The 15,888-nt window shown below is 42.1% G+C and overlaps 1 protein-coding gene across 1 annotated transcript in view; it reads right to left on the minus strand.

Annotated features, from left to right (window-relative positions):
* Positions 1-15,888, minus strand: part of LOC142662932 (uncharacterized) — a 130,310-nt gene that overhangs the window by 70,557 nt on the left and 43,865 nt on the right. Inside the window, exons 23-31 of the mRNA XM_075841226.1 lie at positions 15,297-15,380; positions 12,046-12,222; positions 7,237-7,318; positions 6,121-6,277; positions 5,120-5,194; positions 4,466-4,628; positions 3,442-3,647; positions 2,703-2,918; positions 1,054-1,181 (exon numbers count right to left, since the gene is read on the minus strand). Of these exons, the coding sequence (XP_075697341.1) occupies positions 1,054-1,181; positions 2,703-2,918; positions 3,442-3,647; positions 4,466-4,628; positions 5,120-5,194; positions 6,121-6,277; positions 7,237-7,318; positions 12,046-12,222; positions 15,297-15,380 (1,288 nt within the window). The remainder of the gene's footprint in view (positions 1-1,053; positions 1,182-2,702; positions 2,919-3,441; positions 3,648-4,465; positions 4,629-5,119; positions 5,195-6,120; positions 6,278-7,236; positions 7,319-12,045; positions 12,223-15,296; positions 15,381-15,888) is intronic.

Below are 15,888 nucleotides of genomic sequence, written 5' to 3' on the forward strand. Positions count from 1 at the left end.
ATGTTGCATGAAGCCTAAAGTAAATGAGCTACATCTAGGCTTATGTGTGTGGGTTATTTGTCCAGACACACTGTAAGGACACGTTCAGTGGACTTGCTGTGGAAGTGGCAATTCGCAGCAGACATTTTTTCCTTTGGTTTCTATAGCGCTTTAGCTAAGTTAGTGCAGATGTTGTGGAAAACAAACTGTGCAGAAAATAGCTCGTGATGCAGAATTTACATTCCCCAGCATGCACGGTCTGTTGCAGAGAAGCAGCGGATTTTCACTGCGGATCTCAGCCTTTGCAATGTAAAAGCTGCAATCTACAGCAAGTCTGCTGTGAAATCCGCTACGTCTCTAACAACCATCAAATCCGCCACGTCTCTATGAACCCTCAAATCCGCCACATCTCTACGAACTCTCAAATCCGCCACATCTCTACGAACCCTCAAATCCGCCACATCTCTACGAACCCTCAAATCCGCCACGAACCCTCAAATCCGCCACGTCTCTACGAACCCTCAAATCCGCCACGTCTCTACAAACCCTCAAATCCGCTACATCTCTACGAACCCTCAAATCTACCACGTCCCTACGAACCCTCAAATATGCTAGTTTTTCTGAAAACTCGTTGCGTATTTGCAAAATCCGCAGCGGAAAATTTCCACCACATCTAAATGTGCCCGAAGGATATGTTCACATGCCTCAGAAATCTGTTCCATGCATCTGAATGAGGCTGCTTTTGTAGCATGTGCACAGATGCAGTTAAATTGGACAATCGCAGTAATTTCTGCAGCAAATCTGCCACGTGTGAATATGCTTTAAAGTGTAGAGGAAGCCAGTAATACTAAAAGAAAAATCCTGCGAACACTAATGTATTATGCTACAGACACAAATCACGGGGATAGCAGTAAAATAGTAATAACAGTAGTGTAAATAGTGTCAATCTATCACATGATATTAGTGCTATTACCCCTAATACACTGGTCAATATTGTGATGTAGGGGGTAATAAGACACTATTAGGAAGGTAGCTATTGCTGAAAATGTAACAAAAGTAAGACGGAAAACTTACGCGGCAGTGATAAGAACTTCAAAATGTTTCACTGGATCCTGCAAACATTGACTTGTTGAAGATGACTTTATGGCTAATGAAAAAGTTGCTTCGTCTTTTGGTGGAGGGATGTTGTATCTCAAGACAGCCTGGGGATTAAGTATACGGAAAGCAATTTTATATGTAGGTGTTCAGGACTTTGGTACCACATCTCATAGAAAAATCCGTGAAGGAACACAAGACAAAACTGATACACCGTATTACGCCTAGTGCAAGGTCTGAAAGGGCGGTGCATTACACAAAGATTATTTTCTTGCTGTTCTTTGAATCTTTGTGTCACGCTCCACCCCCTGAGGCCCCGCACTAGGCAGTGGGGGAAATTTACTAAGCAAAATACAGAAAAATTCTGTTACCATAAAAAGTAGAGTTTTTAGTGTGCACCAAATTCATTACAGTATGTGTTTTAGACACAGGCCTCCGCTGACAGTTTTGAAAAGTATATTAAAAAAAAAAAGGTGGCGTGGCTGAGAGTTGTAAAACACCCCAAATTTACCAACAACTTGCACTTTTGTAAAGTAAATGGCTGGCTAGACTAAACTTCTGTTACCCAGGAAAAGCTACTCATTATTTAGGTGAAACAGATTTTTATATATTACTGTTATTTTACATAGATAGGGTATATTAGGGTCCACAACAATGAGGTATGCTTTGAGATTGCGCTTTTTGAAGTGAGGGAATAATAGAGTTTTATAGGGACAGCCTATTATATTCAATATATACCCATATGTATAAAGACCTTGTGGTCTGAAACTACGTTTAGATGGTATAGACCACTTGTAGTAAATATTATGCTGCTGTCCATGCTGGATACCTGTGTTAGGAAATGTCTGTCCCTTTAAGATTACCTTGACTACTAGTCTAGCGTCTGTGTGGTTTTGGATTTAATTGTTCAGCCTATCCCTTTTCTCTGTCTCTTCCTATAAGGTGTAAGGATGGAGTACTTAAACCTGGGTTGCTTCTGTGTTCTTTGCGTATGAATTTCCTTGCTGCATGTGTTCGATCAGGCTTCTGACTAAACCCTGTACCTTTGACTATTTGGACTTTTTGGAACTCGACCTCGGCTTTTCTCTGGATTACCCTTTGCTTACGGACTTGGACTTTTTGCTCCCGGCTGGTACTAACCTCTGCTATTCCTGACATCTGCTAGTTTTATGATTTGGACTTTCTGTTTACCCTCTGGCTGTCTTGTTATCTGCTCTGGTATTGCCTGCATTGCACCTCTTATTCAACACCGAACTCTGTTGAAGCAACCTGGGTTCTATGCAGCAAAAATCATCCTGCCTTGCGGTCAACTCTGGCAAAAACCTTAGAGTAGCCTTAGACTCTGTTGATCAGAGTTGTGACGGATTTGGGGTTGCAGATTTATTTGCTCGCTCAATCCCGACAGTCTCCAGCAGCCTTTGGGGAATCGCTCACCTAGAAATTTCATAAAAGTCCACCCTGGGAATTGCTCAACCAGCGATTCCATAACAACCTGGATGTTATATTTGTGACTGCTCATGACCATGAATGCTTGTGACTTTGCTGATTTTCACATTCTTCATCAACACATTTCTGCATTTCATATAGTTGGATTAGGGGAAAAAATATTGTATCATCGTTTTTCTTGCCTGAACAAAGATGCATCCTTTCCCTGTGGTTGTCACAGTGTAGTCTTCAGGGATAGTTGATAGCTTGGCCCTTTGGAGCAGGAGACGATTATTCTTGTCCACATTAAACTGCTCAAGAAATCCTGTCTTGGAACTGACTACCACGGTCACATCTCCTTCATCTGTGAAAGTGACCTCTGCATACTTGGCCAGTGCCTGAAGAGCCACCACTGTGTCCTATTAAAGGAAGAGGCTAGTGAGCAAAAGTGCAATCTGAACTTCATAAGGTTCTACAGGCCTTAAAAACTGATGGCTTATTTTTAGGATAGGTCATCAGTATCTAATTGATGGGGTCCCCCACCGATCTGCAGAATTAAGCGTCCGCTTAATTTCTATCGCACACACTGCCCTGTACTTTAAAGTAAGGCAGCTGCAGTACCAGACACAGTCCCCAATATGGACGAACTTGTGCAAACAATGAAGAAGACACTGTGCTCACCAGAGGGCCACAACCTCTTCATTCTGCTAATCATCGTGGGTTCCAGGGCCGGACCCCCTAGTGATCACACACTGATGGCCTGGAAAATCCCTGAAAATATTGACTTTTTTTGTATAAAACAATGATATAGTAAGTCTAAGTAAATTAGGATTAGAGGAAGCCACCAATAATACAGTAGATCCATGTAAGTAAAAGCTCCCTGTAGTTATTTGTCTTCACCGGTTCTTAGATACAGCTATTCTAATGCTTTGCTTTTTTCACCTGTGTAGAAGAGTATCCTCCATATGGATTTTGCTGCTTGCTTAACCAATTTACAATCAGCGAAGCTTTGCCCAAGTCTTGAGTGGGACCAGATAGAAGAGCCAGAAGAACATAGGAGGTCAACTCCACCTCTGCTGATGGGGCACGGTACCAGTATGAGACTTCAGAAGGAGGAGCAGAGTCGCGCTTCCAGTGCAGTTGTCCATCTGCAGATAAAATAATATTATTTTGAGGTCCCCATAATTATATATATATATATATATATATATATATATATATATATATATATATATGAAAACATTGAACGCAGTAACGGAACCAGGACTTCAAGATAGATGAAAGCAGGGTGGATTTATTCACCTCAATACAGCGACGTTTCGGTTCAACAGGAACCTTTCTCAAACCGAAACGTCGCTGTATTGAGGTGAATAAATCCACCCTGCTTTCATCTATCTTGAAGTCCTGGTGCCGTTACTGCGTTCTATATTTTCCTCTATCTTTTAAAAAAAGGGGAATTGATTCACCCCTTGGTGACGAGCACATGGCTTGATTTTCTGGATTCGTGGAGTGCTGTGTTCATTTGTATCTGGACTGTATATATATATATATATATATATATATATATATACATACTGTAATGTGATTAGATTCCAGTGGTGGTAAAGCTAGCACATTATAGATTGCACAGATGTGTACGCCACCTTAGGGCTGTACATTACATGCAGTTTCCTGCCTCTCCCAGTTCGCAGTAGAGGGGTGGCCGCACATATGTAGGCTATGAAAGAAACAGTAATGTGATTAGCTGTCCTCCATTCACTATAATAGGGACCTAACACGTGTTTCCGACTCTTTTCTGCAAGCATGAGACATGGGCCCCCTGTTCTTAGAACTGGTGAAGGTCCCGTTAGTTGGACTCTGAACAATCAAACAGATCAGATCCTATTGATATTTGTGGGGAAATAACTTTTGTAGTAGTGCTGATGATGTTCACACTAAAGAAATATTTTTTTTTCTGTTTTCTTACCTCCTTGAACTGCTTTTTCTTCCAATATGTCCATCAAAGTTTTTGTGAGTTCTGTATCTCCAGACAATGTAAAGGTATAAGCCAGAAGGGCCTGAGTGTATACATTACTGGAATTAACTGAAGCCTTCTTCAAACAAGACAGGGCATTCCTTACTAACGGATCCTGAAAAGAATGGGATGAGTTTAATACTTGGTTTGACTTTTTTTTTATTTATCTCACTATAAGGGCTCATGCAAACAAATGTATTATAACTCCTTACAATCTGTGAGTAGTACCAAGCCATAAGATGGCACCCATAGACTTGAGCCCCTAGTAGGACCCTACTGTACCTACATATGCCCTTGATTTCATAATAATTTATATTATTTAGGAGTGGAGTCCTACTCGAGCACCACCATTTATCGGAGTGCCGTACATTCCCTAAATTTTGATTTCATAAGGAGTCTAACAGAAAAAAAGTTTTGCATGCTTTATTGCAAGCCATTTTACCAAGCTTGTAGGGCAGAATAACTTTGTAGTGGGGCATCTTCCAAAGCCCCAGACAGTTGCACACAAATTGCCTATGGCTCCGTGGAATGGAGACTCGTGTGCTGCTGTACTGCCCCCTGCCCAGATCTCTACCTTATACATTCGACCCAACTTTGTTCACTTACCTGTACAGATACTTTAGCCTCCAAAAGAGCAAGTGTTATATAGGCAGAAAGGGAAATGTCATCTTCTACACCCCCCTGAAACACAAAAATCACACAAATTCTGTATGTGAAAACAAAACCATTTCCATCTATAGAAAATATACATTCATTGTCTGCAGAGTCAAAACTATTAGGGTGTGAAGTATTCACACGTGGCAGATTCAGGGCAGAAAATATTCCCGCAGTATATGCATATGCATTTCTGCAATGATTTATTGGCTAGCTTAGGAATTACTGTTAAAGGAGAAGTACAGGATCCCAAAATGGCTGCATGTAGCTGGGCTGTACAGGAGAAGTTGCCAAAATTACTCCCCCTTCTCTGACCTCACTTCCTGCTCTGTAACTATTGGCTGAAGCTGAAACAGACTTCCTGTTCTGCCTGCAATATGCACATAATACTGGTAATACTAAGATATCTCTGCTCTATTTTAGCTACTTCCTCTTGCATGTGGTCCAAAAAGCAAAATGGGATAATCTGAAAGGAGCAGAGATCTCTAATTATTTATTACCAGTATTATGGGAATGGCAGAACAGGAAGTCTCTGAGGTGCAGCTTCAACCAATAACTGCAGAGCACTGAGTGACGTCAGAGAAGGGGGCGTAATTTTGGCAACTTCTCCTGTACAGCCCAGTAACATAAAGCAGTAGTTGTTATTGCCTGTGGTGCTGAGGACCTATAGTGTACAGAGCGTCTTGAAAACATTTGGGGGACCAGAGTAAAAGACATGGCCCTGGTATGTTACCTGACACTAGTAGGTCCATTTTACGAATTCTAAAAACTTTACTAATGTTATTTTCAGAGTTCTACTCTGAATCCTCAATAATTTACCAGTATTTTGCCCTTTGCAAAAGTTTCTGTATTTTCTATTATTGGTCTACATGTATTAGTATAGTATTATGTATTATTATGTCGTGTCACTTATGTCGCATCCTTATAACACAAATACTTCATACTTAAAGTACCTTCATGGCATTATTGAAAAGCCTCCCCACACTACGGAAACATCCGGTGTCTTGCTGGTTATTTTTCAGCCAGGAGAAGGAGTGGTTTAGGTGACTTTCATCTATGAAGATATAAGGCCGGGCTTTGCTGAAAGACTTCACTACAAATGCAGTCAACCTGTAGAAGCGTATCGGAGATGGACATATTATATATACCAATAACCAAATATGGCAAAAACATATAACAATTATTTTCTCCTTGTATCAAACAATGATAATGGCTAATTTAGGAACTGGATAGTAAAAAAAATGACTGCTTTTTCCCAAATTACTGCCACAACGGTTTACAGGTTGAATGTGATATTGCCGTTCAGCACTAATTAATGTAATGGAGCAGAGCTGGAGTATCAGACACAGCCCATGGACAGGCGTGGCACTGTGGCAGCCATGTTTTTCTAATCCTGTCAACCCCCTAAAGGCTATTTATACCTTTTGAAATATGTTTTCCCTTTTTTTTTTAATAAAAACGTCTATCAGTGTGATTGGTGTAACTTTCAAAATACTTTTTATTAAAATGGATTTTTACTTTTTGAGATACAGCTGATTTTTATCAAGTATACAGAGCAGCTGTATCTTGCGCTAAGACCTTAATCTGTCACCTCCGCGGGACTGATGGTTCAGTGAAAACAGGATCCACCTGTAATCTATCACATCTAAGTTATGAACTTAGATGTGATTGATAGCAGTTTGATCCTGCGTTTCAGAGACACGCAGGACTCGCTGACACTCAACCTGTCAGTCCCGCAGATTGCCTGACAGATACAGGTTTCAGCGCTAGATACAGCTGCTCTGTATACACTATACAAAGCAGCTGTATCTCAAAAAGTACAAATAATTTTTAATAAAAAGTATTTTGAGAGTTGCACCAATCACACTGATAGACATTTTTATAAAACAAACAAACAATTTCAAAGGTGTACATAGCCTTTAAATTTGTCTCAATACATTAGCATGCAAGGTACTGCATACATCAGTCTACAACTGAATAAACTGTGATTATTTGGGGTAAGTGTTAAAAATGTTAATCATACTTATATGTCAAGCACTAATAAAAACACCATAGGAAAATCCACTAACCATGTGTTTCCCTCTTTGTCATTTTTTCCAAAAGCACTGTATGACCCATCGTCACGTTTATATGTAAGCTGACGCTGATAACCTGTGAGAAAAAAGAAACAATATCAAGAAATAATACAGTAATATGTAAGACTTATTGGAACGAAAAACTTCAATAATTCACCAATAAACTAACCAGTAACAAGTAAAGTATTTAGGACATATATACTATATGTAATACAGTTAAGTCCAGAATTATTTGACAGTGACACAATCTTCATGGTTTGGGCTCTGCTGCCACCATATTGGATTTGAAATGAAACAACGGAGATGCAATTGAAGTTTAGACTTTCAGGTTTAATTCAAGTGGTTGAACAAAAATATCCTGTGAAACGTTTAGGAATTGCCACCATTTTTCTACACAGCCTCCTCATTTCAGGGGCTCAAAAGTAATTGGACAAATTAACATTACCATAAATAAAATGTTGTTTTTTTAATACTTTGTAGAGAATCCTTTGCAGGCAATGACGGCCTGAAGTCTGGAACCCATGGACATCACCAGACGCTGGGTTTCCTCCTTTGTGATGCTTTGCCCGGCCTTTACTGTCTTCAGTTGTTGTTTGTTTGTGGGTCTTTCTGCCTTAAGTTTTGTCTTAAGCAAGTGAAATGCAGCTCGATCGGGTTGAGATCTGGTGATGACTTGGCCATTGCAGAATATTCCACTTCTTTGCCTTATAAACTCCTGGGTTGCTTTCACAGTATGTTTTGGGTCATTGTCCACCTGTCCTGTGAAGCGACGTCCAATCAACCTTGCTGCATTTGGTTGAATTTGAGCGGAAAGTAAATCCCTGAACACTTCAGAATTCATCCGGCTGCTTCTGTCTTCAGTCACATCATCAATAAACACTAGTGACCCAGTGCCTTTGGCAGCTATGCATGCCCATGCCATCACACTGCCTCCACCATGCCATCACACTGCCCCTACCATGCCATCACACTGCCTCAACCATGCCATCACACTGCCTCCACCATGCCATCACACTGCCCCTACCATGCCATCACACTGCCTCCACAATGCCATCACACTGCCCCTACCATGCCATCACACGTCCCCCACCATGCCATCACACTGCCCCCACCATGCCATCACACTGCCTCCACCATGCCATCACACTGCCTCCACCATGTTTTACAGGGGATGTGGTGTGCTTTGGATCATGAGCCGTTCCAAGCCTTCTCAATACTTTCTTCCTCCCATCATTCTGGTACAGGTTGATCTTAGTTTCATGCTGTTCTAGAACTGGGCGGCTTCTTTGGATGTTGTTTGGCAAAGTCTAATCTGGCCTTTCTATGTTTGAGGTTGATTAATGGTTTGTACCTTGTGGTGAACCCTCTGTATTTGCTCTCATGAAGTCTTCTTTTTATGGTAGACTTAGATACTGATACACCTACTTCCGGGAGAGTGTTCTTCACTTGGGTGAATGGTCTTTCAATGTGTGAATTGTTGAAAGCTGCTAACACTCTACCTGTTTAGGGTTGTGATTGGGATGTATTCTAGTATCAGGTTCCCCTGACATTCCCTGAATTTTTTACTCTGTTTTATATTTTTAAAAAATCTTGCACGTTGAACTAACATATTGTATACCTATATTGTCACTAACTGTATAGTAATAGTCTACCTTTATTTGCAGCGACTTGGAGATTAAGGTCCGGGAGGACCGAAACGTCAGATATACCCTCTCGCTTACCTTGCATGTTACTATACATACCTGCCTAATTAATTATAAATAAATAAATACTTACCTTTGAAAAATACTTCTGAAGAGTGTGCCGTGAGTACTTCTATGCTAAATAGTGTCATACAGTGCATACATAATGCCAAACAGTACCCACATATACTCAGGGCCTATTCTAGCTTTTCTGCTGCCTGAGGTGAAATTTGAAATGGTGCCCCACAGATTTTGATTGACATCCCCCTGGCTGTTCTACATAACTCTCGCGGATGCGCCGTTGCAGAGTACACATCGCTGCACGGTGCTTGCCTATGTAGTACAAGGCAATGGCGCATCCAAGAAATTAGGAGGAGACAGGTAGCGATGTAGAACAGCCACGAAAATGTCAATCAAGCATGGAAAGGTGGGTTTGGAGTCAGGACTGTGCGACTCTTCAGGATAGCGGCACCGCCCCATGACCCGTTAAAGAGTCATTAGCATATAGTGTGCGCCGTTTTAAAAGTTGGCTTTATAGATTTTGTTGAATCTGAAAAAAACATGCAAGGGAATGTTTGGAAATATTGTCAGGTCATGTATTACTGCATGGGGGCGGTTCAAGGTGTTAAAAATACCTGACAGGTTCCCATTAAATAGACAATGAATTGCAACAATTCCATCTGCCCTGCAATTTTGTTATTATAAATATATCCTATATAATTACAGCTCCAGAACCAAGCTCTGACATATATACAGCACCAGAACCAAGCTCAGTACATAAATACAACAGCAGAACCAAGCTCAGTACATATATACAGCACCAGAACAAAGCTTAGTACATAAATACAGTACAAGAGCCAAGCTCAGTACATATATACAGCACCAGAACAAAGCTCTGTACATATATACAGCAGCAGGACCAAGCTTAGAACATAAATACAGTACAAGAACCAAGCTCAGTACATAAATACAGTACATGAACTAAGCTTAGTACATAAATACAACACCAGAACCAAGCTCAGTACATATATATACCAGCAGAACCAAGCCCAGTACATATTTACATCACAAGAACAAAGCTCAGTACATATATACAGCACCAGAACAAAGCTCAGTGCATAAATACAACACCAGAACAAAGCTCAGTATATATATATATATATATATATATATATATATATATATATATATATATATAGCAGCAGAACCAAGCTCAGTACATATTTACATCACCAGCACAAATACAGCTCAATACAGAAATAATTAGCAAATTCACTGTAACCCCTGCCATGTAGGTTTGTACAGCAATAAACCACAGCTTCCAGCATGGCCCGAGCAATGGTAAAGATATGCTAGGAGATGCTGTTTCACCCCAAAAAAATCAAACCACCCATCATCTCGCTGCAGATCATACAGTGACTACAGTACTGATTAGAGGCAGAATAAACATTTACATTGAGTGACTCACAGGAGACGTCTTCTCAGGTTGGAGTCATTCTTTGTCTCATTTCTTTTCCATTCGGTCCAGACCTCATCACAACTTCTCCTGGCCATGGCTTATTTCTGCAGTTCGCCGCTCAGATGTCTTCAGCTTCTCACTTTTAAAACATTCCCGCACCTATAAATGCAGATAAAATTCTCATGGTGCCACACACTACACCCCTAAATATAAAATCCCCCATACATAGTGCCCCCTATAGAGCCTCCTGTAGATAGTGCTCCCTATAGTGCCTCCTGTAGATAGTGCCCCCATAGAGCCTCTTGGAGAGAGATAGTGTCCCCCTGGAGATAGTGCCCCCCTGGAGATAGTGCCCCCTGGAGATAGTGCCCTATATACATCCCCCTGTAGATAGAGCCCCCCAGAGTCCCCTGTAGATAGAGCCCCTCAGAGTCCACTGTAGGTCGAGCCCCCCAGAGTCCCCTGTAGATATAGCCCCCCAGAGTCCACTGACCAAACCTGCTGGAGCTGAATGACGCTAGCGGCGCTATGACGTCATCGAGCTGCTTGCGTTATTTAAAGGTGCTGAATGGCAGGGCAGGGAACTAAAGTTCCTTGCCCTGCCTAGTGATCCATGTAATTGTATCTGTGTCCTATAGAAACAGATACAATTATAGTGCAGGAGGGGGTGGCGGCGATTAGTTTCAGTGGCGCTGCCGCCCCCTCTTGGACGGTGCGGCCCTGCATATATCTATGTCTAACAAGCACCACTTTTACTACCTGTTTCTGCATTGCCTGAACTCTCCTGCACGCTTCTAGAAGCTACTAATATCTCATTAATATTTCTAGTTTTACTGTATTACAAACTCCTGAAGGCCAACCTTGCTGATAAGACGATCTGGATTTAGAGGGAGAATTCTGATACACATACTGTAACGAGCCGTGCACTTGTGTGTCCATCACATGACCATGGACAAAATTATATCCACTGGAAGTAAACAATAAATGTTCCTACTGAATGACAGCAAGCAGTGATCTTGGAAAACTGTATAACTTTGAATTATACAAAAAATAACATTCATTTGCTGAAACCGGACATCCCCTTTAAGTTCTTCTGTGTAATATTTTAGCGAATACTCCTATGTAAATTGTGAGACAGCACCAAGGTAGTTTTCTAGCGTAGCTACTCAATGAGGTCAGATTAATAAACTTTAGAGCAGGGGTACTTGTGGTACCAAATTGTGGTGCAGTTTTTCGTCCAGGATGTCGGCTGCGGAAACCTGCACATTAAAAAAAACACATACTTATCCTCTGACGTCCTGCAGACCGGCCTGGACGAAGAAACACAGAATTCTGGGTAATTATACAATTATTTTTGTTGCATTTTTTGCGGTGGAATCGCAGCTTTTTCGCCGCAAAAAAAGGCAATATCTGCTATTTGTTGCGTGTTTACCTCCCATTGAATTCAGTAGGGAAAACGCTTTTTAACGGATTAAAAAAACACACCGAACCACAGGTCAATTTCTGAGTGTTTTTTCCGCTCATCATTTACGAAGCGTGTGGATGAGATTTGCTGCTATTGTACTATGCTGCGGATTTCGTTGCGGTAAATCCACAGTATTTACGCTACGTGTGATAATAATACTGAGTGGATAAAAACGTAATTGCTGCAAGATTTCTCACCGCTCTCCATGAATTTTCTGGCTTTGCTCTGGATCTCTGTGTTCGCTTGATGAGATTTTTCCAGATACTGAAGTACAAAAATATTAGGTGCAAACAAAACCATGTTCTGTTCTCCACAACCATATGGCATGGCCAAGAGGCGATCAAGGTTCTGCATGGCTGTGCCCATGAGATCTCCTGCAGGGTAATAACATCATTCAAATACAACAGAAGAATAATGATAAATAGAAATATTGTAAAATAACACTTACTAATAAATAAAAAACATATTTCAACACAATTCTACCCTTTTAAAACAAAATGTAAACTTTGGCTGACATTTATCAATGTATTTGTGCTTTTTATCGTGCGTTTTACAGAAAAATGTCCTATCTGCTGTGTGACAAATTAACGATTTGTGGCAAAATTTAGAGCCATTTCCGTCATGTATCAGTTTGTAAAAGGGAATAGAAAAGTGTCCCTAGCTTGGATTCAGACACGTTAATGAAATTCGACTTTTTAAAAAAAGTTGCAAAAAGCCTACTCAATGTATTCCTACAGATAGCGATTTCAGAGCAATTTTGTTTTTTTGTAGTAAGAGATAAAAGGTCTAGGTGTAGCCCCAGCCTTAGGCCGGATTCAGACGAGAGTGTGCGTTTTGCGTGCGCAAAAAACGTTCAGTGTGGCTTCTATATATGGTGCGTGGCTGCGTGATTTTCGCACAGCCGGCATCATTATGACACTCTGTTTTTAGGTTACAAAACAGTAAAGAAGGAGGGGCTTTTATGTTTCCCTTAACTTCTTTAACAGCTGGAGCGCGAATCACGCACGTCACCCGGAAGTGCTTCCGTGTGCCGCACGCGATTTGCACGCACGCATTGACTTCAATGGGTGCGTGCTGCACGAAACACGGGCAAGTATAGGATATGTCGTGAGTTTTACGCAGCGGACACACGCTGGATGAAAATCACGACCTGTCAGAACGGCCCCATTGACTTACATAAGTCCGTAGGACGCGCGTGATTTCCACACGCGTAGCACGGACGTAATACACGTTTGTGTAAATAACGCCATAAGCTGTACACGACGCTAGAACACCAGGGAATGACATATTAACCCTTTCACTACCCTAGACCAGACCAGCATGAACCTCCAAATATTTGAATCCAAAATGCCATTTAATCTCCACCCCCAATATGCCAGGGAAGACCCCCAGAAACAGCCTGGAATGAGCACATAAGCATAATTCCTTCCTCTTTTGCTCTCTGGTTAGTGGGGCAGACCCAGGAGAAATGGACCACCAGGGAAGATAGCATTAACCCCTTCCCTTCAGAAACTATTTTCTAATGTTCTTCACATTTAGGCTGGGTTCACACGTGGCGGAATTTCACTTAAATTCCGCTGCGGACACTCCGCAGCGTTAATCCGCAGCGGAGCCGTTTGTCCATTGACTTACACTTTAATTTAGCAGTGTTCGTTTAGACGAGGCGTAAAATTCCGCTGCGGAGCATAGGCTGCGGAGCGGAATTTGGTGTCCGCAGCATGCTCTGTCTGTTGCGGAGCAGTGGCGGACTCATGGCGGAATTTCTCCATTGACTTCAATGGAGATTCTAATTTCCGCAATGAAGTCCGCCTTGCTTTTTTAACTTGACATTTCTTCATTCTGGCTGGACCTATGTATTTCTAGGTCTACAGCCAGACTGAGGAAGTCAATGGGGCTCCCGTAATGACGGGAGCGTTGCTAGGAGACGTCAGTAAATAGTCACTGTCCAGTGTGCTGAAAGAGTTAAGCGATCGGCAGTAACTGTTTCTGCACCCGGGACAGTGACTACCGATCCTAATATACATCTATCTGTAAAAAAAAATGAAGTTCATACTTACCGAGAACTCCCTGCTTCTGTCTCCAGTCCGGCCTCCCAGGATGACGTTTCAGTCTAAGTGACGGCTGCAGCCAATCACAGGCTAATAACGGGCTGCAGCGGTCACATGGACTGCCGCGTCATCCAGGGAGATCGGGCTGGATGCCGAAGGAGGGACGCGTCACCAAGACAACGGGCGGTAAGTATGAATTTCTTTGACTTTCACAAGGGAAAGTGCTGTCCCTTCTCTCTATCCTGCACTGATAGGGAGAAGGGAAGTACTTTTCCCGCAGTCCGCAGCAGCTAGTCCGCATCAATTTACTGCACATTTTGTGCAGATCCGCAGCAGAATCTGCAACGCAGATTCTGTGCGGCATTGATGCGGACAGTTGCGGAGGAAATCCGCCACGTGTGGTCATGCCCTTAAAGAGGCTCTGTCACCAGATTTTGCAACCCCTATCTGCTATTGCAGCAGATCGGCGCTGCAATGTAGATAAGAGTAACGGTTTTATTTTAAAAAAACGAGCATTTTTGGCCAAGTTATGACCATTTTTGTAGTTATGCAAATGAGGCTTGCAAAAGTCCAAGTGGGTGTGTTTAAAAGTCCAAGTGGGCGTGTATTATGTGCGTACATTGGGGCGTTTTTAATACTTTTACTAGCTGGGCGCTCTGATGAGAAGTATCATCCACTTCTCTTCAGAACGCCCAGCTTCTGGCAGTGCAGACACAGCCGTGTTCTCGAGAGATCACGCTGTGTCGTCACTCACAGGTCCTGCATCGTGTCAGACGAGCGAGGACACCGGCACCAGAGGCTTCAGTTGATTCTGCAGCAGCATCAGCGTTTGCAGGTAAGTAGCTACATCGACTTACCTGCTAACGCCGATGCTGCTGCAGAATCAACTGAAGCCTCTGGTGCCGGTGTACACGCTCGTCTGACACGATGCAGAACCTGTGAGTGACGTCACAGCGTGATCTCTCGAGAACACGCTGTGTCTGCACTGCCAGAAGCTGGGCGTTCTGAAGAGAAGTGGATGATACTTCTCATCAGAGCGCCCAGCTAGTAAAAGTATTAAAAACGCCCCGATGTACGCACATAATACACGCCCACTTGGACTTTTACTTTTAAACACACCCACTTGGACTTTTGCAAGCCTCATTTGCATAACTACAAAAATGGTCATAACTTGGCCAAAAATGCTCGTTTTTTAAAAATAAAAACGTTACTGTAATCTACATTGCAGCGCCGATCTGCTGCAATACGAGATAGGGGTTGCAAAATCTGGTGACAGAGCCTCTTTAAGCAGAAACACAGCTTTATGCATGATAAAATATGCTGAAGGTATCACCGTTGGTGGACACCAGTTAATGGCGACTTAACATACTCTTATTATCTGTATGGATCATAGATCTTACCTAAAACAGTTATATGAGCTCTGGCAGAATCCTCTAGAATATTTTCAGGGATCTTTAGAGATATCTCCTCAGGCTTAGGTTGGACTGGAATATAATGTTAAAGGGGTTGTTCAGGATTAGGAGAACATGGCTGCTTTCATCTGAAAGTGCCACACCTATCCACAGGTTGTGACTGGTATTGCAACTCTGCGATGGAGCTGAATACCTGCCCCAAGTCATGGAAAGATACAGCAGTTAGAAGATAATAATGAAAGATTATTTAATTGGTTGAAAAGGTGATGTAAATAATTCTAGAAATGTAATATGTAACTTAATAGTTCACTTAAAGAGACACTCCGGCGATTTATTTATTTATTATTGCCACTGTTTGTACAGTACACCTGGTAAAAGGTTGGGCAGGGCATCCCCTTACAGCGCGCTTTGTTGCAGAAATATCCCAGGCCGCAATACGGTCACATGACCGCACTGTGACCGGCCGGTTCATACAGCGTCTGTATGAGACTCACATTGAGCGTCTCATAGGAAAGTATAGTGAAAGAGACTTCCGGCCCACAAAGCAGACGCTGTATGAATCGGCCGGTCACATCACAGT

This window comes from Rhinoderma darwinii, chromosome 11, assembly GCF_050947455.1.
Source record: "Rhinoderma darwinii isolate aRhiDar2 chromosome 11, aRhiDar2.hap1, whole genome shotgun sequence".
Classification (NCBI taxonomy): domain Eukaryota; kingdom Metazoa; phylum Chordata; class Amphibia; order Anura; family Rhinodermatidae; genus Rhinoderma; species Rhinoderma darwinii.